At 44.8% G+C, this 16,477-nt stretch overlaps 1 protein-coding gene across 5 annotated transcripts in view; it reads right to left on the reverse strand.

Annotated features, from left to right (window-relative positions):
- The window catches only part of TCAF1 (TRPM8 channel associated factor 1), a 50,637-nt gene that overhangs the window by 20,729 nt on the left and 13,431 nt on the right, over positions 1–16,477 (reverse strand). For 3 of the 5 annotated variants that reach the window (XM_069588639.1, XM_069588642.1, XM_069588640.1), the window contains exon 2: positions 2,692–3,325. In XM_069588639.1, coding sequence (XP_069444740.1) covers positions 2,692–3,311 — 620 coding nt within the window. In that variant the 5' untranslated portion in view covers positions 3,312–3,325. Of the gene's footprint in view, positions 1–2,691; positions 3,326–15,419; positions 15,544–16,477 lie in introns of those variants that run through there. The other 2 variants (XM_069588643.1, XM_069588641.1) reach the window with 2 other exon arrangements.

A 16,477-nucleotide genomic window follows, 5' to 3' on the forward strand; every position in this document is an offset into this window, starting at 1 on the left:
TTCAGAACTGGAGGTACAGTGGAGGCCAGTGAGGATAAGTGGAAGGAAGAGTAGACATTGCTCAGCGAACAGAGTCCTGGTGGTGTGGTCATACAGGCAACATGGTGGCTTCAGTCCAGTGTAGTCGGACTACTCAGTTGTGTCCGACTCTTTGCAACCCCACGGACTGCAGCATGCCAGGCTTCCCTGTCCATCACCAACTCCTGGAACCTGTTCAAACTCATGTCCATCGAGTTGGTGATGCCATCCCACCATCTGATCCTCTGTCGTCCCTTTCTCCTCCTCCTGGTACCCTATAAGAAGACCATGGTGCTTTCCAGGCAGGATGTAAGGGCAGTGACTCTGAGGCTTGGGTCCTGACATCTGTGGGTGTTCTTACCAGGCTAAAAGTGGGTCATCTGGTTTTGTCACTTAGAGTTTTATTTTTATGATCATAAAAGTAGTAATTTCTTCTTTTGAAAATTTGATTCATTTTGATAAGACCTGTGGGCAGTTTACTCTTAGAAAGTTTATCCCGAGATCTTATTTAGAATGTAATTTAATAAGAAATGTGCAAGTAATAAAGTCAAAGCTATCTTAATTCACACTTGCATGTTCAAATGTGGGTTTAAAAATAAATAACAAGACATTTGGGCAGAGTAACTAAATCCTCAGGGACTTTCAATGTGAACTTGATGGCCAGTGATGGAAATAACCTCCATTACTGAATTCTAATAGAAGCATGATGGTGTCTAGTGTCTGATACTTCTAAAATGAACTGACAATATGTAATACAGTATTACATAATTACAAGATGACTGAAGAAAGATCCAAATCTTCAATAGAAACCAAATGATTAAATAAATGAGGTATATGTTGGCATTCACATAAATGCCAATTTTAAAGATTAAACAGAATGTAATAATATATAATTATTTTTTATATTTTTAAAGATTACATAAAATGTAATCTTCCTATTTTATAATTTTAATAATTACACAGAATGAAAAATGTGGATGAGCAGAATTCAAAACAGCATGTATATTAAGATGACAAGGGTATAAAATTATGAATACATGTGCAGAGATGAAAAGAGTTACATTGTGGGTTTATGATTTAATAATTTTAAAATAAAAATTAGAAAGTAAGGGATCCAGCAATACTGAAAAAGTAGTTTAAAAGAGTATGCCATGAAGAATAATCATAATCCAAAAATACAGCTGGCCTTTGAACAACACAGGTTTGAAATGTGCGGGTCCACTTCTACGCACACACACACATGATTTAACCAAAAAGGAAACAATTTCAGATTCAGAGAGACATAGGCATAACCAAAGAAAAACAAGTATGATTTTGATAGAGAAAAACATCTTTTAAGGAAACTAACTCAACTAAAGGGGATTATGTTGTTAATGGAATTAGGCTCAGGTTTTACCTTGCTGTCCCTTAGAATGGAGATCTTTGTAAGCAGACGTTTGATCAACCTGATCAATCTCTGTGTCTCTGAATAACTCTTTTCTCACTGCACATGTGAGTATGGAGCTGTGGGGTGTTCCAGGAGTGCCATGCCAAGGAGAGGCCACAGCTCTTCCCCAAAGTCTCTGTACTAACCCTGGTGTGCCCTCCTTACGCAGTCCGACCTCACCTCGCTCTGCAACCATCAGAAATACCTATGCTTTTTGCTGCAAGGATGTTGAGAGTTTTCATGTACAATATAAGGCATGGCCTGGTATGATTTTTCTACTGCTAGGACTACTCCAGCTTCTCATCTCTTTCTTCATCCATGCAATCATCCATCTAATACGTGTTTACTAAGCACCTACTAACCATATTCAACACTGTATGAGGTGCTGGAGGACAGTGTGAATGGAACAGGTTGGGTGACGCCCTCAAAGAACTTTCCATGAATCCATCACCTGCCTCCTTCATTCTCCATCATCATGTCTTTTGCTCCCAGAGATAAAATCATCTCTAAGATGAAAGATTAGCACATATGACTTGTGCCACCTTTCTGGTATCTCAGCTTTTGAATTCTCTAGCTCTTACTTCCATCCTAATCCCATCTGGCTGGATATTTCAAAACCTTTCCAAAAGCTCTCTAGACTTTGTTTGTTTTCCTTTTCCTTACATTTCATTTGCAAGCAAATGACCTATGACCTTGACCTATGACCTTCCTGGATCAGTCATGCCAACCCTGAGATTCAGCAATATATACATTTTACTAGGTTTTCCCTGTAGCTCAAATGGTAAAGAATCTGCCTGCAATGCAGGGGGCCTAGGTTCGATCCCTGGGTCAGGAAGATCCTCTGGAGAAGGGAATGGCAATCCACTCCAGTACTCTTGCCTGGAGAATCCCATGGACAGAGGAGCCTGGCGGGCTATAGTCTGTGGGATTGCAGCACGTCGGACACGACTGAGCGACTAACACTACACTACACTATACATTTTCCTAAGCGAGATGCTGGGGGACACAATGGTTACTAAGAAGTTTCTCCATCCAAGAGCTAAGTAATCTGGTCTGAAAAGGTAGCAGCAACAAGGGACCCTGCCCTTCCTGTGTCTCAGGGTATTTTAACACTCTGGTTGATTTATGATGAATCTATGTTTGAATGCCAAATTCTCTTCTGTTAGCCTTGGAGTAGCTTGAAGATAGGAACCATCTGTCTGCTTTTTAATCTGGGACCAATGTCCCACTGGGGCTAATGCACTCACCTCACCAAGACTGGGATCTTGGGCATCTTCTTAGAGACTTTGAAGAAGCTTGTGTCCCCTTTGTTGTCGGTGAAGTACACACCGGCCACGCTGGTCACGAGGTTCCCCGGGAACGTGAACAGAACCCTTTCATCATCGCCCTGGTTGGCCCAATCCCAGGCTTGGCCTCCAATGAGCAAGCCTCCTCCACATTTCACGAACTTGACCAACTTCTCAGTCATGGTTTCATTGTAGGCATCAATGCAGTAAACTCCCAGGGAGTCTTTCACTTCCGGCTCAACCTTCGCCTCCACTCCAGAGCCCTCCAGGATTTTGGCCAGAGGTGCAAGGGAGGGGTGCACACCCACAGGAGCCCCGGGGGAAGAGCAAAGCCAACCCACTGCGTTGAGGAGAAAGGGAGTGAGCTGGGCCTCCACCAAGTAGTCCTCGTGGGACACCACCACCAGGCGGCCTCGGCCATAGGAGGAGGCCGCGATGAGGACCTGGCCCATGTCGTTCACCATCACCGGGAAGGAGGCTTCTCCAATAAGAAGCAGTTCACACGGGATGGCATCTTCGGGGACATCCCAGCTTGTCACTCCATTCATAAGGGCCTCAAAGGCAGCGGACGGAGTCGCCATGGCTGGACCGGCTTCTGCAGAGAGGAAAGCAAGACAGCCTGGTGAAGAATCGGTAACAAACAAATGAGCCAAGCAGTTCACTCTTCTCTAGCTGGGGCAGCTCTTCCCACTGAGCAGATTAGACCGACGCTGTGAACAGACTCAAGCACTCACCAGGGCTGTCAGTGTCTCCAACCCAGGGGACGCTGTTGTGCCCTGTCCGTTAACACTCTTACTGTCAAACTAAACGAGCTCCAGCATTTCCGTCACAGAAGAAAACCAACAGAAGTAAAGAACAAAGGCAGAACTGTGTCTCCAAAGACATACGTTCAAGTACTAATTCCCAGTACCTGTATGACCTTATTTGGAAATAGAGTCTTTGCAGATATACCCATGTTACAGTGTGGTCATACTGGGTTGGAGTGGGTTCTAATCTAATGACTGGGCTTCCCTGCTGCCTCAGCAGGCAAAGAATCCACATGCAATGCGGGAGACACAGGAGATGCTGGTTCAATCCCTGAGTCATGAAGACCCCCTGGAGAAGGAAATGGCGACCCACTCTAGAATTCTTGCCTGAAAAATCCCATGGACAGAGGAGCCTGGTGGGCTACAATCCAAAGGGTCGCAAAGTGTCAGACACGCCTGAGTGACAAGCACACAATTTAATGACTGGAGAGCCTTTCAAAGAAGAGGAAATGGGACACAGGTACCCAGGGGAGAGACACACAGGCTATGAGCACGTGTAGGCAGGTATCAGGGTCTCTGTGATGTCTCTATGAGCTGAGGAATGCCAAAGACTGCTGGTGGACACCAGAGGTAGGCGAGACGCATGAAACAGACTCTCCTTCAGAACTTCCAGAAAGAACCAAACGTGTCAACACTTGGTTTCAAACATCTAAGCCTCTAGAACTGCCACAGAATACATTTCTGTTGTTTTAAGCTACTCAGTTTGTGGCAATTTATTGCAGCAACCACAGGAAAGCAACACAGTGGTGCAGCGTGCTGTCCCCCACCCCCGCTCCACCCCACTCGGCGCTCACACCAATCATATTACTCTCAGTGTGGGCCCAGAAAACCAAAAGCAGAAAGTGATACATTATGAATTTATAGCAGATTATTACTTGCACCCAGACACAGCAGCAAAAGGTGTGTATGTCGATGGATGTGCAATCACAAACACCCTCTGCTTCTTCCCCTTGAGCCCCCTGCTTAAGGTCACTCTGCAGTCTGACCTCCTCTGTGCCCTTTACTGAAGCACTTCCCTCATGGACAGACGTGTTTAACAGGCAGGACAATCAGGGCTCACCATCCCCACTGACCACTCAGTGGCGCTGGACAGCGCTGCTCCCTGGTGCCCGAGGCTCTTACCACCTCTAACCTTACAGCCAGCCTCACTGTCTGCAACCTCTCCAGCCACTTCCTTCCTGGCCTCCCCTTCCCTATTCTGAAAATGCAGAGATTCCTTAGGTGTTTATCTTTGGCCCTTACCTCTTTTTCCTTGTCTCACTCAAGGTATTATGGCAAAGCAATCATTAATACACGCTTAGGCTCTAGAGTTAGCCTGTCTGGGTTTGAATCTCAGCTCTGCTGTTTACTAACTGAGATCAGGCAACACTTCTCAGACTTGGTTTCCGCATTCATTAAGTAGGAAAAACAGCATCTACCACACAGCATTGTTTTGAAGATGAAAGGAATAGCATCGGTTAAGTGCCCTTCCATTATTTTATATATATATACACATTGCCCAAAACTACTTGATCTAGAGTATATTATTTATATATACAGATATATGAGTATATATATATTTGCTTAAAATTACTAGATTAAGAGTAATTTTATACATACACACACACACACTGTGTGGGCTACAGTCCATGGTATTGCAAAACAGACGTAACTTAGCGACTAAATAACAAACTACTATATATATATAGCATATATATATAGTATATATATGTAACATGTATATATATATAGTGTGTGTATATATATATATATAATGCATATAAATGCATGCATGTGTGCTTAGTCACCCAGACTCTTTGTGACCCCATGGACTGTAGCTCCCCCAGCTTCTCTGTCCATGAGATTCTCCAGGCAAAAATACTGGAGTGGGTTGCCATTCCCTTCTCCAGGGGATCTTCCCAGCCCAGCGATAGAACCCGCGTCTCCTGCATTGCAGGTGGATTCTTTACAGTCTGAGCCACCAGGGAAGCCCACATACATATATATATGAGTATCAATTATTTATTATACATACATATATATGTGTATGTATATATATATATATATATCTTTGCTTAAAATTACTTGATTAAGAGTAAACTGAGTATGTGTATAATAGGGAATTCTTGTAAAGTGAAAAAAAATTTAATCTAATGTTAGATTTTTACCAACACTGGATTAAGTGTTTATTGACTCTGATTTTTACAGGTTTCATATTTTAGAGCCAAGACTAACACTAACGATTATATTTAGTTAAGTATTTCGATGGGTTCTTAAAAAAATCCTTGGCATAGCCCTTGTCTGGGCCTTCCCCAAGCCATGGATGCAAAGGCCCTGGTCCTGACGTAACTAATAAACGCCAAGCCCCCTACTGAAAGCACATTCTGCCATTTGTAACTGTCGCTAAAACTACAAAGTCTTCACTTTTCCCCCTCCAAATTAGCTCCTCTTGGGTAAATTCCATAAGCTTGAGGTCCCTAGTTGTTAAGGAGCAATCTGCACCCTACAGAGAAGATGCAGTCAGCAGACAAGTGGTTAATAAGGGCTTGTCCTGCCCCTGCTCCTCCTGGGGTGCACAAACAGCCGGGACAGCAAACCACAAGGAGTCACAGCTGTGTCTCCTCTCCCTCCGGCTCCATACCCCGCTGGCCACAGTGCTGTCCGCCATGGTTTCCAACACACACTGCCGCTAACCTAGTTTAGGTCCTCAGTAATTCATTCCTGGACAAAAAGCATCTGGCTTCTCTGTCATCAGTATCTGTTCTCACCTTTATTCTTCTTCAGTCACAGATTGTATTATTTCCCAGAAAGGAAGACCCAGAGCTTCATCTTTGCCCACAGGGGAAAATCTGAGCTTCCTCCTGGGGTTTAAGGCCTTCAGGGCTGGTTGCTCCTCACTTTCCAGAGTGTCTCCAGCAGCTTCCGGGATACTTGGCCTTCCTGGGCCTGCCCTGATTTAACTTGAGATTCTCTTTCCATTCTCTTTCTTCCTGTTTCCGCTCCCACATCTTTCAAGCCACCAAAATCCTCCCCTTCTAAGAGAAGCTGGTCTCAGAAGAGGAAACTTAAATAGCCAATTAATCAATGGAAATATGCTCAATCTCACAGGACATTGAAATAAGTGGGGTAGGGGGCAAAGAAGAAAGAGGAAGAGGAGGAGAAGATGATGAAGATAATTGGCACCCCAATGTCCCAGAGGCTTTGGAAACACTAGCACTGTGAAAGGCCTGAGAATCTGAAAGCAATCTGCCAGGGGCAACTCAGTTTCAAAGGTGTGCCCATCCTCAGAACAGCAAACCTCTAACCTTTCTTACAAAAATCACAGCAGCAATATTAGACATACGTACAAGGTTGCTCACCACTACACAAAACTACAAATGTAGATAGATACACGACAGCCTAGACGTGGGGATAGACAGATGACAAGGAAGGTTCCCAGGACCAGTTTTTGACTCCAAGGGTGCAGGATCGCTGATCCAACTTCCCCGTATCCTCCAGACAGGCCACGGTACCCACCGTGAGACCCTGGGGGGTAGCCCCCCACCCACCACTCATACACACTCTGTAACAGCGGCCATACTGTCGGTAGTGCCAATACTCCAAACTCGCCTAGAGCAGGGGACTCATAATTCTCTCTCTCTAGCTGTACTCTGAGCTGGTTCATGGGAGAAGAAATATCTGCGGAGAAGTGACAGAAGGGATGGACAGGTGGCCTGGAGGTTTCAAAAGTAGGGAACAAGGGAGAAGAGGGTTGACTTCCTGCTGAGTTGGTTCCTGGGCTAGAGGGGTGGTGGCCTGAGGGGAGTGGGGTTTGGGTAGAAACACCGGAGCACCCCCCCTCTGTCAGTTTTCCCCTTTCCTGCACTGTGAGTGAGGCTACTGTGTCTGCCCTGATCTGATAGCAACGCTGTGAATGTGGCAAGACAAGTTTTGAGAGGGAGGAATGTTCGAGTAAAGTATGATAATAGGTATTACAAAGCTATTACAAAGAATAGAGTCAAATCTAGTTTTCATACCTAGAAGAATGTCCTAGAAACATCTGAAGTGAAAATTTCAAATCACTGCAATATGTAGGACACAAACCCACTTTTATATGGATAGAGATACTAATAATAGTAGTACTAGTAACTTTAGGAGTAGTAACAATATAGTGCTTACGAGGCTCCAAGCATCATTATAAATGCTTTATACACATTATTTAATTCTGGAAATAAACCACTGAGGTATGTGCTATCACTTTTCCAATTTTAAAAATCGCCAAAATCAAACAACAAAAATAGAAAACTTGATGGCCAGAGGATTTGTTACTTGGTTAAGTCACATACGTGGTAAGAGATCGATTAACCGTTCAAACCCAGGAAGTCTAGTATTACAGTCCATGTTCTTAAGTACCAGAAACACATAAGTCTGTTACTAGGGGTTTTATTGTTGTTGCAGAGTTGCTCAGTCACGTCCAACTCTTTGAGACCCCATACTGCAGCCCACCAGGCTTCCCTGTCCTTCACTGTATTCTGAGTTGCTCAAACGTATGTCCATCAAGTCAGTGATGCCATCCAACCGTCTCATCCTCTGTCATCCCCTTTGCCTCCTACCCTCAATCTCTCCCAGCATCGGTGTCTTTTCCAGTGACTTGAATCTTCACATCAGGTGGCCAAAGTATTGAAGCTTAAGCCTATACATCAGTCTTTCCAGTGAATATTCAGGGTTGATTTTCATTGAGATTGACCGGTTTGATCTCCTTGCTGACCAAGGGACTGTCAAGAGTCTTCTCTAGCACCACAGTTCAAAAGCATCAATTCTTTGGTGCTCTGCCTACTTTATGGTACAACTCTCACAGCCATACATGACAAGTGGAAAAACCATACCTTTGACTATTAGTTCAGTTCAGTCGCTCAGTCATGTCCGACTATCTGCGACCCATGAATTCCAGCACGCCAGGCCTCCCTGTCCATCACCAACTCCCAGAGTTCACTCAAACTCATGTCCATCAAGTCGTGATGCCATCCAGCCATCTCATCCTCTGTCATCCCCTTCTCCTCCTGCCCTCAATCCCTCCCAGCATCAGGCTCTTTTCAAATGAGTCAACTCTTCTCATGAGGTGGCCAAAGTATTGGAGTTTCAGCTTTAGCATCAGTCCTTCCAATGAACACCCAGGACTGATCTCCTTTAGAATGGACTGGTTGGATCTCCTTGCAGTCCAAGGGACTCTCAAAAGTCTTCTTCAACACCACAGTTCGAAAGCATCAATTCTTCAGTGTTCAGCTTTCTTCACTGTCCAACTCTCTCATCCATACATGACCACTGGAAAAACCACAGGATTGACTAGACAGACATTTGTTGGCAAAGTAATGTCTCTGCTTTTTAATACGCTATCTAGATTGGTCATAACTTTCCTTCCAAGGAGTAAGCGTCTTTTAATTTCATGGCTGCAATCACCATCTGCAGTGATTTTGAAGCCCCAAAATATAAATCTGACACTGTTTCCACTGTTTCCCCATCTATTTCCCATGAAATGATGGGACCTGATGTCATGATCTTCGTTTTCTGAATGTTGAGCTTTAAGCCAACTTTTTCACTCTCCTCTTTCACTTTCATCAAGAGGCTCTTTAGTTCTTCTTCACTTTCTGCCATATGGGTGGTGTCATCTGCATATCTGAGGTTATTGATATTTCTCCTGGCAATCTTGATTCCAGCTTGCACTTCTTCCCTCCCAGCGTTTCTCATGATGTACTCTGCATAGCAGTTAAATAAGCAGGATGACAATATACAGCCTTGAGGTACTCCTTTTCCCATTTGGAACTAGTCTGTTGTTCCAAGTCCAGTGCCAACTGTTGCTTCCTGACCTGCATATAGGTTTTTCAGGAGGCAAGTCAGGTGGTCTGGTATTCCCATCTCTCTCAGAATTTTCCACAGTTTATTGTGATCCACAGAGTCGCAAGGCTTTGGCATAGTCAATAAAGCAGAAATAGATGTTTTTCTGGAACTCTCTAGCTTTTTCGATGATCCAGTGGATGCTGCAATTTCTTCTCTGGGTCCTCTGCCTTTTCTAAAACCAGCTTGAACATCAGGAAGTTCATGGTTCACATATTGCTGAAGCCTGGCTTGGAGAATTTTGAGCATTACTTTACTAGTGTGTGAGATGAGTGCAATTGTGCGGTAGTTTGAGCATTCTTTGGCATTGCCTTTCTTTGGGATTGGAATGAAAACTGATCTTTTCCAGTCCTGTGGCCACCGCTGAGTTTTCCAAATTTGCTGGTATACTGAGTGCAGCTCTTTCACAGCATCATCTTTCAGGATTTGAAATAGCTCAACTGGAATTCCATCACCTCCACTAGCTTTGTTCATAGTGATGCTTTCTAAGGCCCACTTGACTTCACATTCCAGGATGTCTGGCTCTAGGTGAGTGATAACCACCTAGATTATCTTGATAACCATCGTGATTATCTTGGTCATGAAGATCTTTTTTGTACAGTTCTTCTGTGTATTCTTGCCACCTCTTCTTAATATCTTCTGCTTCTGTTAGGTCCATACCATTTCTGTCCTTTATCGAGCCCATCTTTGCATGAAATGTTCCCTTGGCATCTCTAATTTTCTTGAAGAGATCTCTAGTCTTTCCCATTCTGTTCTTTTCCTCTAATTCTTTGTACTGATCACTGAGGAAGGCTTTCTTATCTCTCCTTGCTATTTGGAATTCAGCATTCAGATGCTTATATCTTTCCTTTTCTCCTTTGCTCTTCATTTCTCTTCTTTTCACAGCTATTTGTAAGGCCTCCTCAGACACTCAGTTTGCTTTTTTGCATTTCTTTTTCTTAGAGATGGTCTTGATTCCTGTCTCCTGTACAATGTCACAAACCTCCAGCCATAGTTCATCAGGCACTCTGTCTATCAGATCTAGTCCCTTAAATCTATTTCTCACTTCCACTGTATAATCATAAGGAATTTGATTTAGGTCATACCTGAATGGTCTAGTGGTTTTCCCTACTTTCTTCAATTTGAGTCTGAATTTGACAATAAGGAGTACATGATCTGAGCCACAGTCAGCTCCTGGTCTTGTTTTTGCTGACTCTATAGAACTTCTCCATCTTTGGCTGCAAAGAATATAATCAATCTGATTTCAGTGTTGACCATCTGGTGATGTCCATGTGTAGAGCCTTCTCTTGTGTTGTTGGAAGATGTTTGCTATGACCAGTGTGTTCTCTTGGCAAAACTCTATTAGCCTTTGCCCTGATTCATTCTGTACTCCAAGGCCAAATTTGCCTGTTACCCCATGTGTTTCTTGACTTCCTACTTTTGCATTCCAGTCCCCTATAATGAAAAGGACATCTTTTTTGGGTGTTAGTTCTAAAAGGTCTTGTAGGTCTTCATAGAATCATTTAACTTCAGCTTCTTCAGCGTTACTGGTTGGCTTGGATTACTGTGATACTGAATGGTTTGCCTTGGAAATGAACAGAGATCATTCTGTTGTTTTTGAGATTGCATCCAAGTACTGCATTTTGGACTCTTTTGTTGACCATGATGGCTACTCCATTTCTTCTGAGGGATTCCTGCCCACAGTAGTAGATATAATGGTCATCTGAGTTAAATTCACCCATTCCAGTCCATTTTAGTTCGCTGATTCCTAGAATGTTGACATTCACTCTTGCCATATCCTGTTTGACCACTTCTAATTTGCCTTGATTCATGGACCTGACATTCCAGGTTCCTATGCAATATTGCTCTTTACAGCATTGGACCTTGCTTCTATCACCAGTCATATCCACAACTGCGTAATGTTTTTGCTTTGGCTCCATCCCTTCATTCTTTCTGGAGTTATTTCTCCACTGATCTCCAGTAGCATATTGGGCACCTACCGACCTGGGCAGTTCCTCTTTCAGTATCCTATCATTTTGCCCTTTCATAGTGTTCATGGGGTTCTCAAGGCAAGAATACTGAAGTGGTTTGCCATTCTCTCCTCCAGTGGACCACATTCTGTAACACCTCTCCACCATGACCCGTCTGACTTGGGTGGCCCCACAGGGCATGGCTTAGTTTCATTGAGTTAGACAAGGCTGTGGTCTGTGTGATCAGATTGGCTAGTTTTCTTTGATTATGGTTTTAGTGTGTCTGCCATCTGATGCACTCTTGCAACACCTACGGTCTTACTCGGGTTTCTCATCCTGAAAATCCATGGATACGGTCCTGAAAATCTATGGAGGCCACATTTCCACACGCTAACACTGACTGCATAGGAAAGGAAGAGGGGAACAGTATTCTTTCTCCTTATACAAGCCTGTTGTTGTTCAGTAACTAAGTCACGCCTGACTCTTTGCGACCCCATGGACTGCAGCACACCAGGCTCCTCTGTCCTGCACTATTTCCTGGAGTGTTTTTTTTTTTAATGAATTTATCTATTTTAATTGGAGGATAATTACTTTACAACATTGTGGTGGTTTTTGCCATACATCAAAATGAATCAGCCATGGGTGCACATGTGTCTCCCCGTCCTGAACTCCCCCTCCCACATCCCTCCCTGCCCCATCCCTCTCGGTTGTCCTAGAGCACTGGCTTTGTATCTCCTGGAGTTTGCAGACTCCTGTCCATTGAGTCAGTGATGCCATCCAACCATTTCTTCCTCTGCTGCCCCCTTCTTTTGCCTCCAATCTTTCCCAGCTTTAGGGTCTTTTCCAGTGAGTCAGTTCTTTGCATCAGGTGGCCAAAGTATTGGAGCTTCAGCATCAGTCCTTCCAGTGAATATTGATTTCCTTTAGAAATGACTGGTTTGATCTCCCTGCTGTCCAAGGGACTCTCAAGAGTCTTCTCCAGCACCTCAATTTGAAAGCATCAATTCTTTACCACTCAGCCTTCTTTATGGTCCAACTCTCACATCCATACATGATTACTGAGAAAACAATAGCTTTGACTATATGGATCTTTGTCAACAAAGTGATGTCTCTGCTTTTTTAAATATGCTTTCCAGGTTTTCTTCTGAGGAGCAAGCATCTACTTCCTTTGAATTGTTGTATGTATTACTATAATAATTAAAAATAGCACGTGCATACACACTAAGTCACTTCAGTTGTGTCCAATTCTTTGCAGCCCTATGGACCACAGCCCACCAGGCTCCTCTGACCATGGGATTCTCAGGTAAGAATACTGGAGTGGGTTGCCATGTCCTCCCCCAGGGGATCTTCAAACCCAGGGATCAAACCCAAGTCTCATTATGTTTCCTACATTGGCAGGCGGGTTCTTTACCACTAGTGCCACCTGCAAAGCCCCAAAATAGCACAGATAATACAAATTCAACCAAGTAAACCCCTTAAACAATTGAATATATAAATGATTAGATTCATCAACTGATATTATTACACTCATCCTAAAACGTTCTTCATCTCCTGACAAGTTATGCATTTGTCCACCAATAAATCTGATTTCCTCCTCTGTGGAGGTTTCTTGAACTTTGCAGCTGATTCTATCCCTGCTTTAACCAGCTAACAGTGACCCCAACACTTGATTTTTAAACCAAATACTTCTTTCTTGTGTTTGAATTCCTGTTTGCCCTCCTAGCTTGATGTCCACAGATGGACACAGGGAATCCTTATTTCTCCCCTTAAGTTTTTCATCTTTGGTTCTCCTTATGGATCCTGCTTTCTCTGCTTTCTCCAGGCCCACTAGCTAATGAAACCCAAGGTACTTCTAAAGCAGAAGGCATCTCGGGCACAATTTGTAACTTAGGGGATAGAGCTTTATAAGTCCCTTGCCTCTACCACAAAGAAGTCCCATGGTACATGCACAGGGTCTCCTTTTAAGAGCTGTATCTGTAAGAGAGAGAAGGTAGAGGGCTAGTTTTGGATACTGTACCACACCTACATTATAGCTTGATTTCAAATCCCCAAAGTTGAGTAAGTGTCTGAGGTCAGGGGACATGTTTTATATATTTGGATTCCACCCCCAGGAATGAACAGGTACTCCATGGATGAATGACTGAATGATGGATGTGGGTATTCAGGGTAAACTTGGGATCACTTCTACAGCATATAGCTACTCTGGCCTTGAAAAATGATTTATATCACAGACACCAACTCTACAGGTCCTGGTCAATTTTTACCATCAACCTCTTGTTTCTTTTTCTTTATATGTCTAATATCTTTTCCAGTGTCCACCATCTTCTGCTAATAGTAGCCATAATCAGGGTGGGTTCAACACCTTTCATGTTCTGTTTTAGATATTACCAGTTCAATCTATTGATTTGATTTTCACCTAAAATGGTTTAATCCATACATTTAAAAGAATATGTAACGCACATAGAGGGCTTCCCAGATGGTATTAGTGGTAAAGAATCTGCCTGCCAGTGCAGGAGACGCAGGAGACGTGGGTTGATCCTCGGGTCAGGAAGATCCCCTGGAGAAGGGAATGGCAATCCACTCCAGAATTCTTGCCTGAAAACCCCATGGACAGAGAAGCCTGGCGGGTTATCGTTAGAAGGGTCACAAAGAGTCTGACACCACTGAACACACATACATGGAAGCATACGGATATTAAAATAATCATAGAACAATACACAAAATTAAACTTCCATATTCCAATCACCTAGCTTAAAAGACAGACCATTACTAATACCTTTCAAGGCACTCTTGTGGCCTTCCAGAATCAGTTCCTTCCACATCTCCATAAATGTAGGCATTCCAGACTTTTCTTTTTCTGTTCTTCCAGTTCAACCTTAATGCACTCTTTTCTTAATCCCCAAGTTCCCTCCGGGGGCTCTCTGTCTTTCATTCATATTTGCTCACTTTTATCACTCGGTGATTCCCAGGAAAATCGAGTAATGGAAGAGTATGGGCCCAGGAATGAGACCTGAGTTTTTTGTTTGTAAATCTACCTGCCTCTTCGTACTGCTGATCGGCCTGCTTTCCAGGGTGTCTATCACATGGACAGTGTGGGAGAGGTCAGTCCTTAGCTCTGCGGCGGCTGTCAGCACTAAAGTTCTGGTATGGGATCCCTCTCCCACCTTCCCCTTCCAGGCTCTAGGTCGGCCGGATTTTCTTCCCCAGGCCCGGAGCCAGTCAGCAAAGAGCATGTCGGTGACGTCAGAGGAGTGGAGAGGGGGTTGAGATGGGGGGAGCAGGAGGCGGAGGGGTGAGGGGAGGGGAGACCACGGAAAGCTCGCGTGTATTGCAATGGAATTCTCCAGGCCTGCTGGCAGGGAGCTTAGGGTAGGTTGGAGGGACACAGATCATCCGCCCCTGTTAGACACACACACACACACACACACACACACACACACACACACACACACACACACACACACACACACACACACACACACACACACACACACACACACACACACACACACACACACACACACACACACACACACACACACACACACACACACTCTCACTCCCCCCAACCAGTCTCGGGGGAGGGGGGGAAGGGGCAATGTGAGTGGGCGAGGGATCTCAGACCCAGAGACGGTGTTTGCAAAGATCAAAGGGCAGGAGGACAGAAGTGATGTTCCATCCCCAGCTGCCAGTGTGTTCCTGAGCAAGCCCTCCCTGCCACCACCCAGGGGCTATGGCAGGCTCGCCGATAAAGCTGCGGATAAGAGCCTGTTTGTTTCTCTAAGACCAGGCCTGCGCGGAACTCGACCACACAAAGCAATTAAACAAACATCAGATGTCAGAACCCGGAGAGGAGAAGCAATGCGGAAGGAGGGACGCAGAGCCGGAGAGCCGAGAACAATCACTCACAGGAAGGAGGACGCAACAGCGAGGGGGTCCGCCCCTCTTTTTAGGCACCCGCAACCTTGTCCCTCGCCGAGCCCGCGCCCCTCGGCCTCCGGCGCCTGCCTCCCCCTACCCGATCTCAGGGCACGGCCACCCGCCCCTGGTCCGGCCTGCGGGAAGTTAGGAGAGGGCCACTCACCAGGTCGCCCCTGCAGCTTCCACGGAGGCAGCTGGAGCAAGCAGGGATGCGTGCACAGAGGGGCCTTTGGTTCTGCGGGGAAGCGACGTCCTCGCAAACAGCTCTGGGCGAGCGAGCTGGGCGGAGCCCGAGGGGGAGGAGGGGAGGGGCTCCCGACCAGTCTCCTCCCCGCCCTCCCCCCACCGCTTCCTCCTGGGCGGGGCCGCGAGCCCGAGGGGCGACGCTTGGCAGGGGACAGCACTTCTTTGTGTCGCCGGCCCAGTGGGCTTCGCATTGCGGTGGCCCCCATCCGGTCAGTGGGGGTGGCCGTTTTAATAGACATATACTTCACTGACTATTCATTAGTAAAGGAGAAGGCTGAACAAACCATAGGATACAGTCTACAGAATATTATTCAATTCTTATGAAGAGTTTAGATCTCCAATTCGTAGGAGGAAAGTACTGGACATATTGCCTAGGGAAAAATGAAAGTGGTATAAATTGTTGACTAGGCTCTCGTTTTTGTAATAAAAAGCAGTCGCGTATACTTGTATTATGGTGCGGGAAAGGACAGATTCATCTCTCCCTGCTAATATTGTTTAATCTGAGGAATATCGAAGGGCAACTTTTACTTACTTCTGCATCATATGCCCGGTTATGTGTTACTTTTGTAAATTAAAAATAAGAATATATTACATGTCAAGCTACCAAAATTGGCTGAAATTTATTCTGTGTACCTTTCAAATCCCCTCTTTTTCTTGAAGTCTTTTCTGATGACCAGCTGACAGTTGCTCGTTCCTTCTCAGAACTGCCAGTTCCTACTTTGTGTGGTGACTTCCCCGAGCTTAGGTGTTACTATACAATGGTTAGGATCTCAGACTGTCACCAGCTAACCTGGAATCCATCTTAGTGCTACAGTTTACGGGCTAGGTGACTTTGCACAAGTTACTTCTCTGTGCCTCAGTGTCATGACCTAAAAAATGGGGATGATAAAATTGGTACCTATGTCACAGCCCAAGGCTTAAATCTGTGAGTGAATACCTACACAGTTCTTAGATCAATGTCTGGCAAACAGTAAG

This window comes from Ovis canadensis, chromosome 4 (assembly GCF_042477335.2).
Source record: "Ovis canadensis isolate MfBH-ARS-UI-01 breed Bighorn chromosome 4, ARS-UI_OviCan_v2, whole genome shotgun sequence".
NCBI lineage: Eukaryota > Metazoa > Chordata > Mammalia > Artiodactyla > Bovidae > Ovis > Ovis canadensis.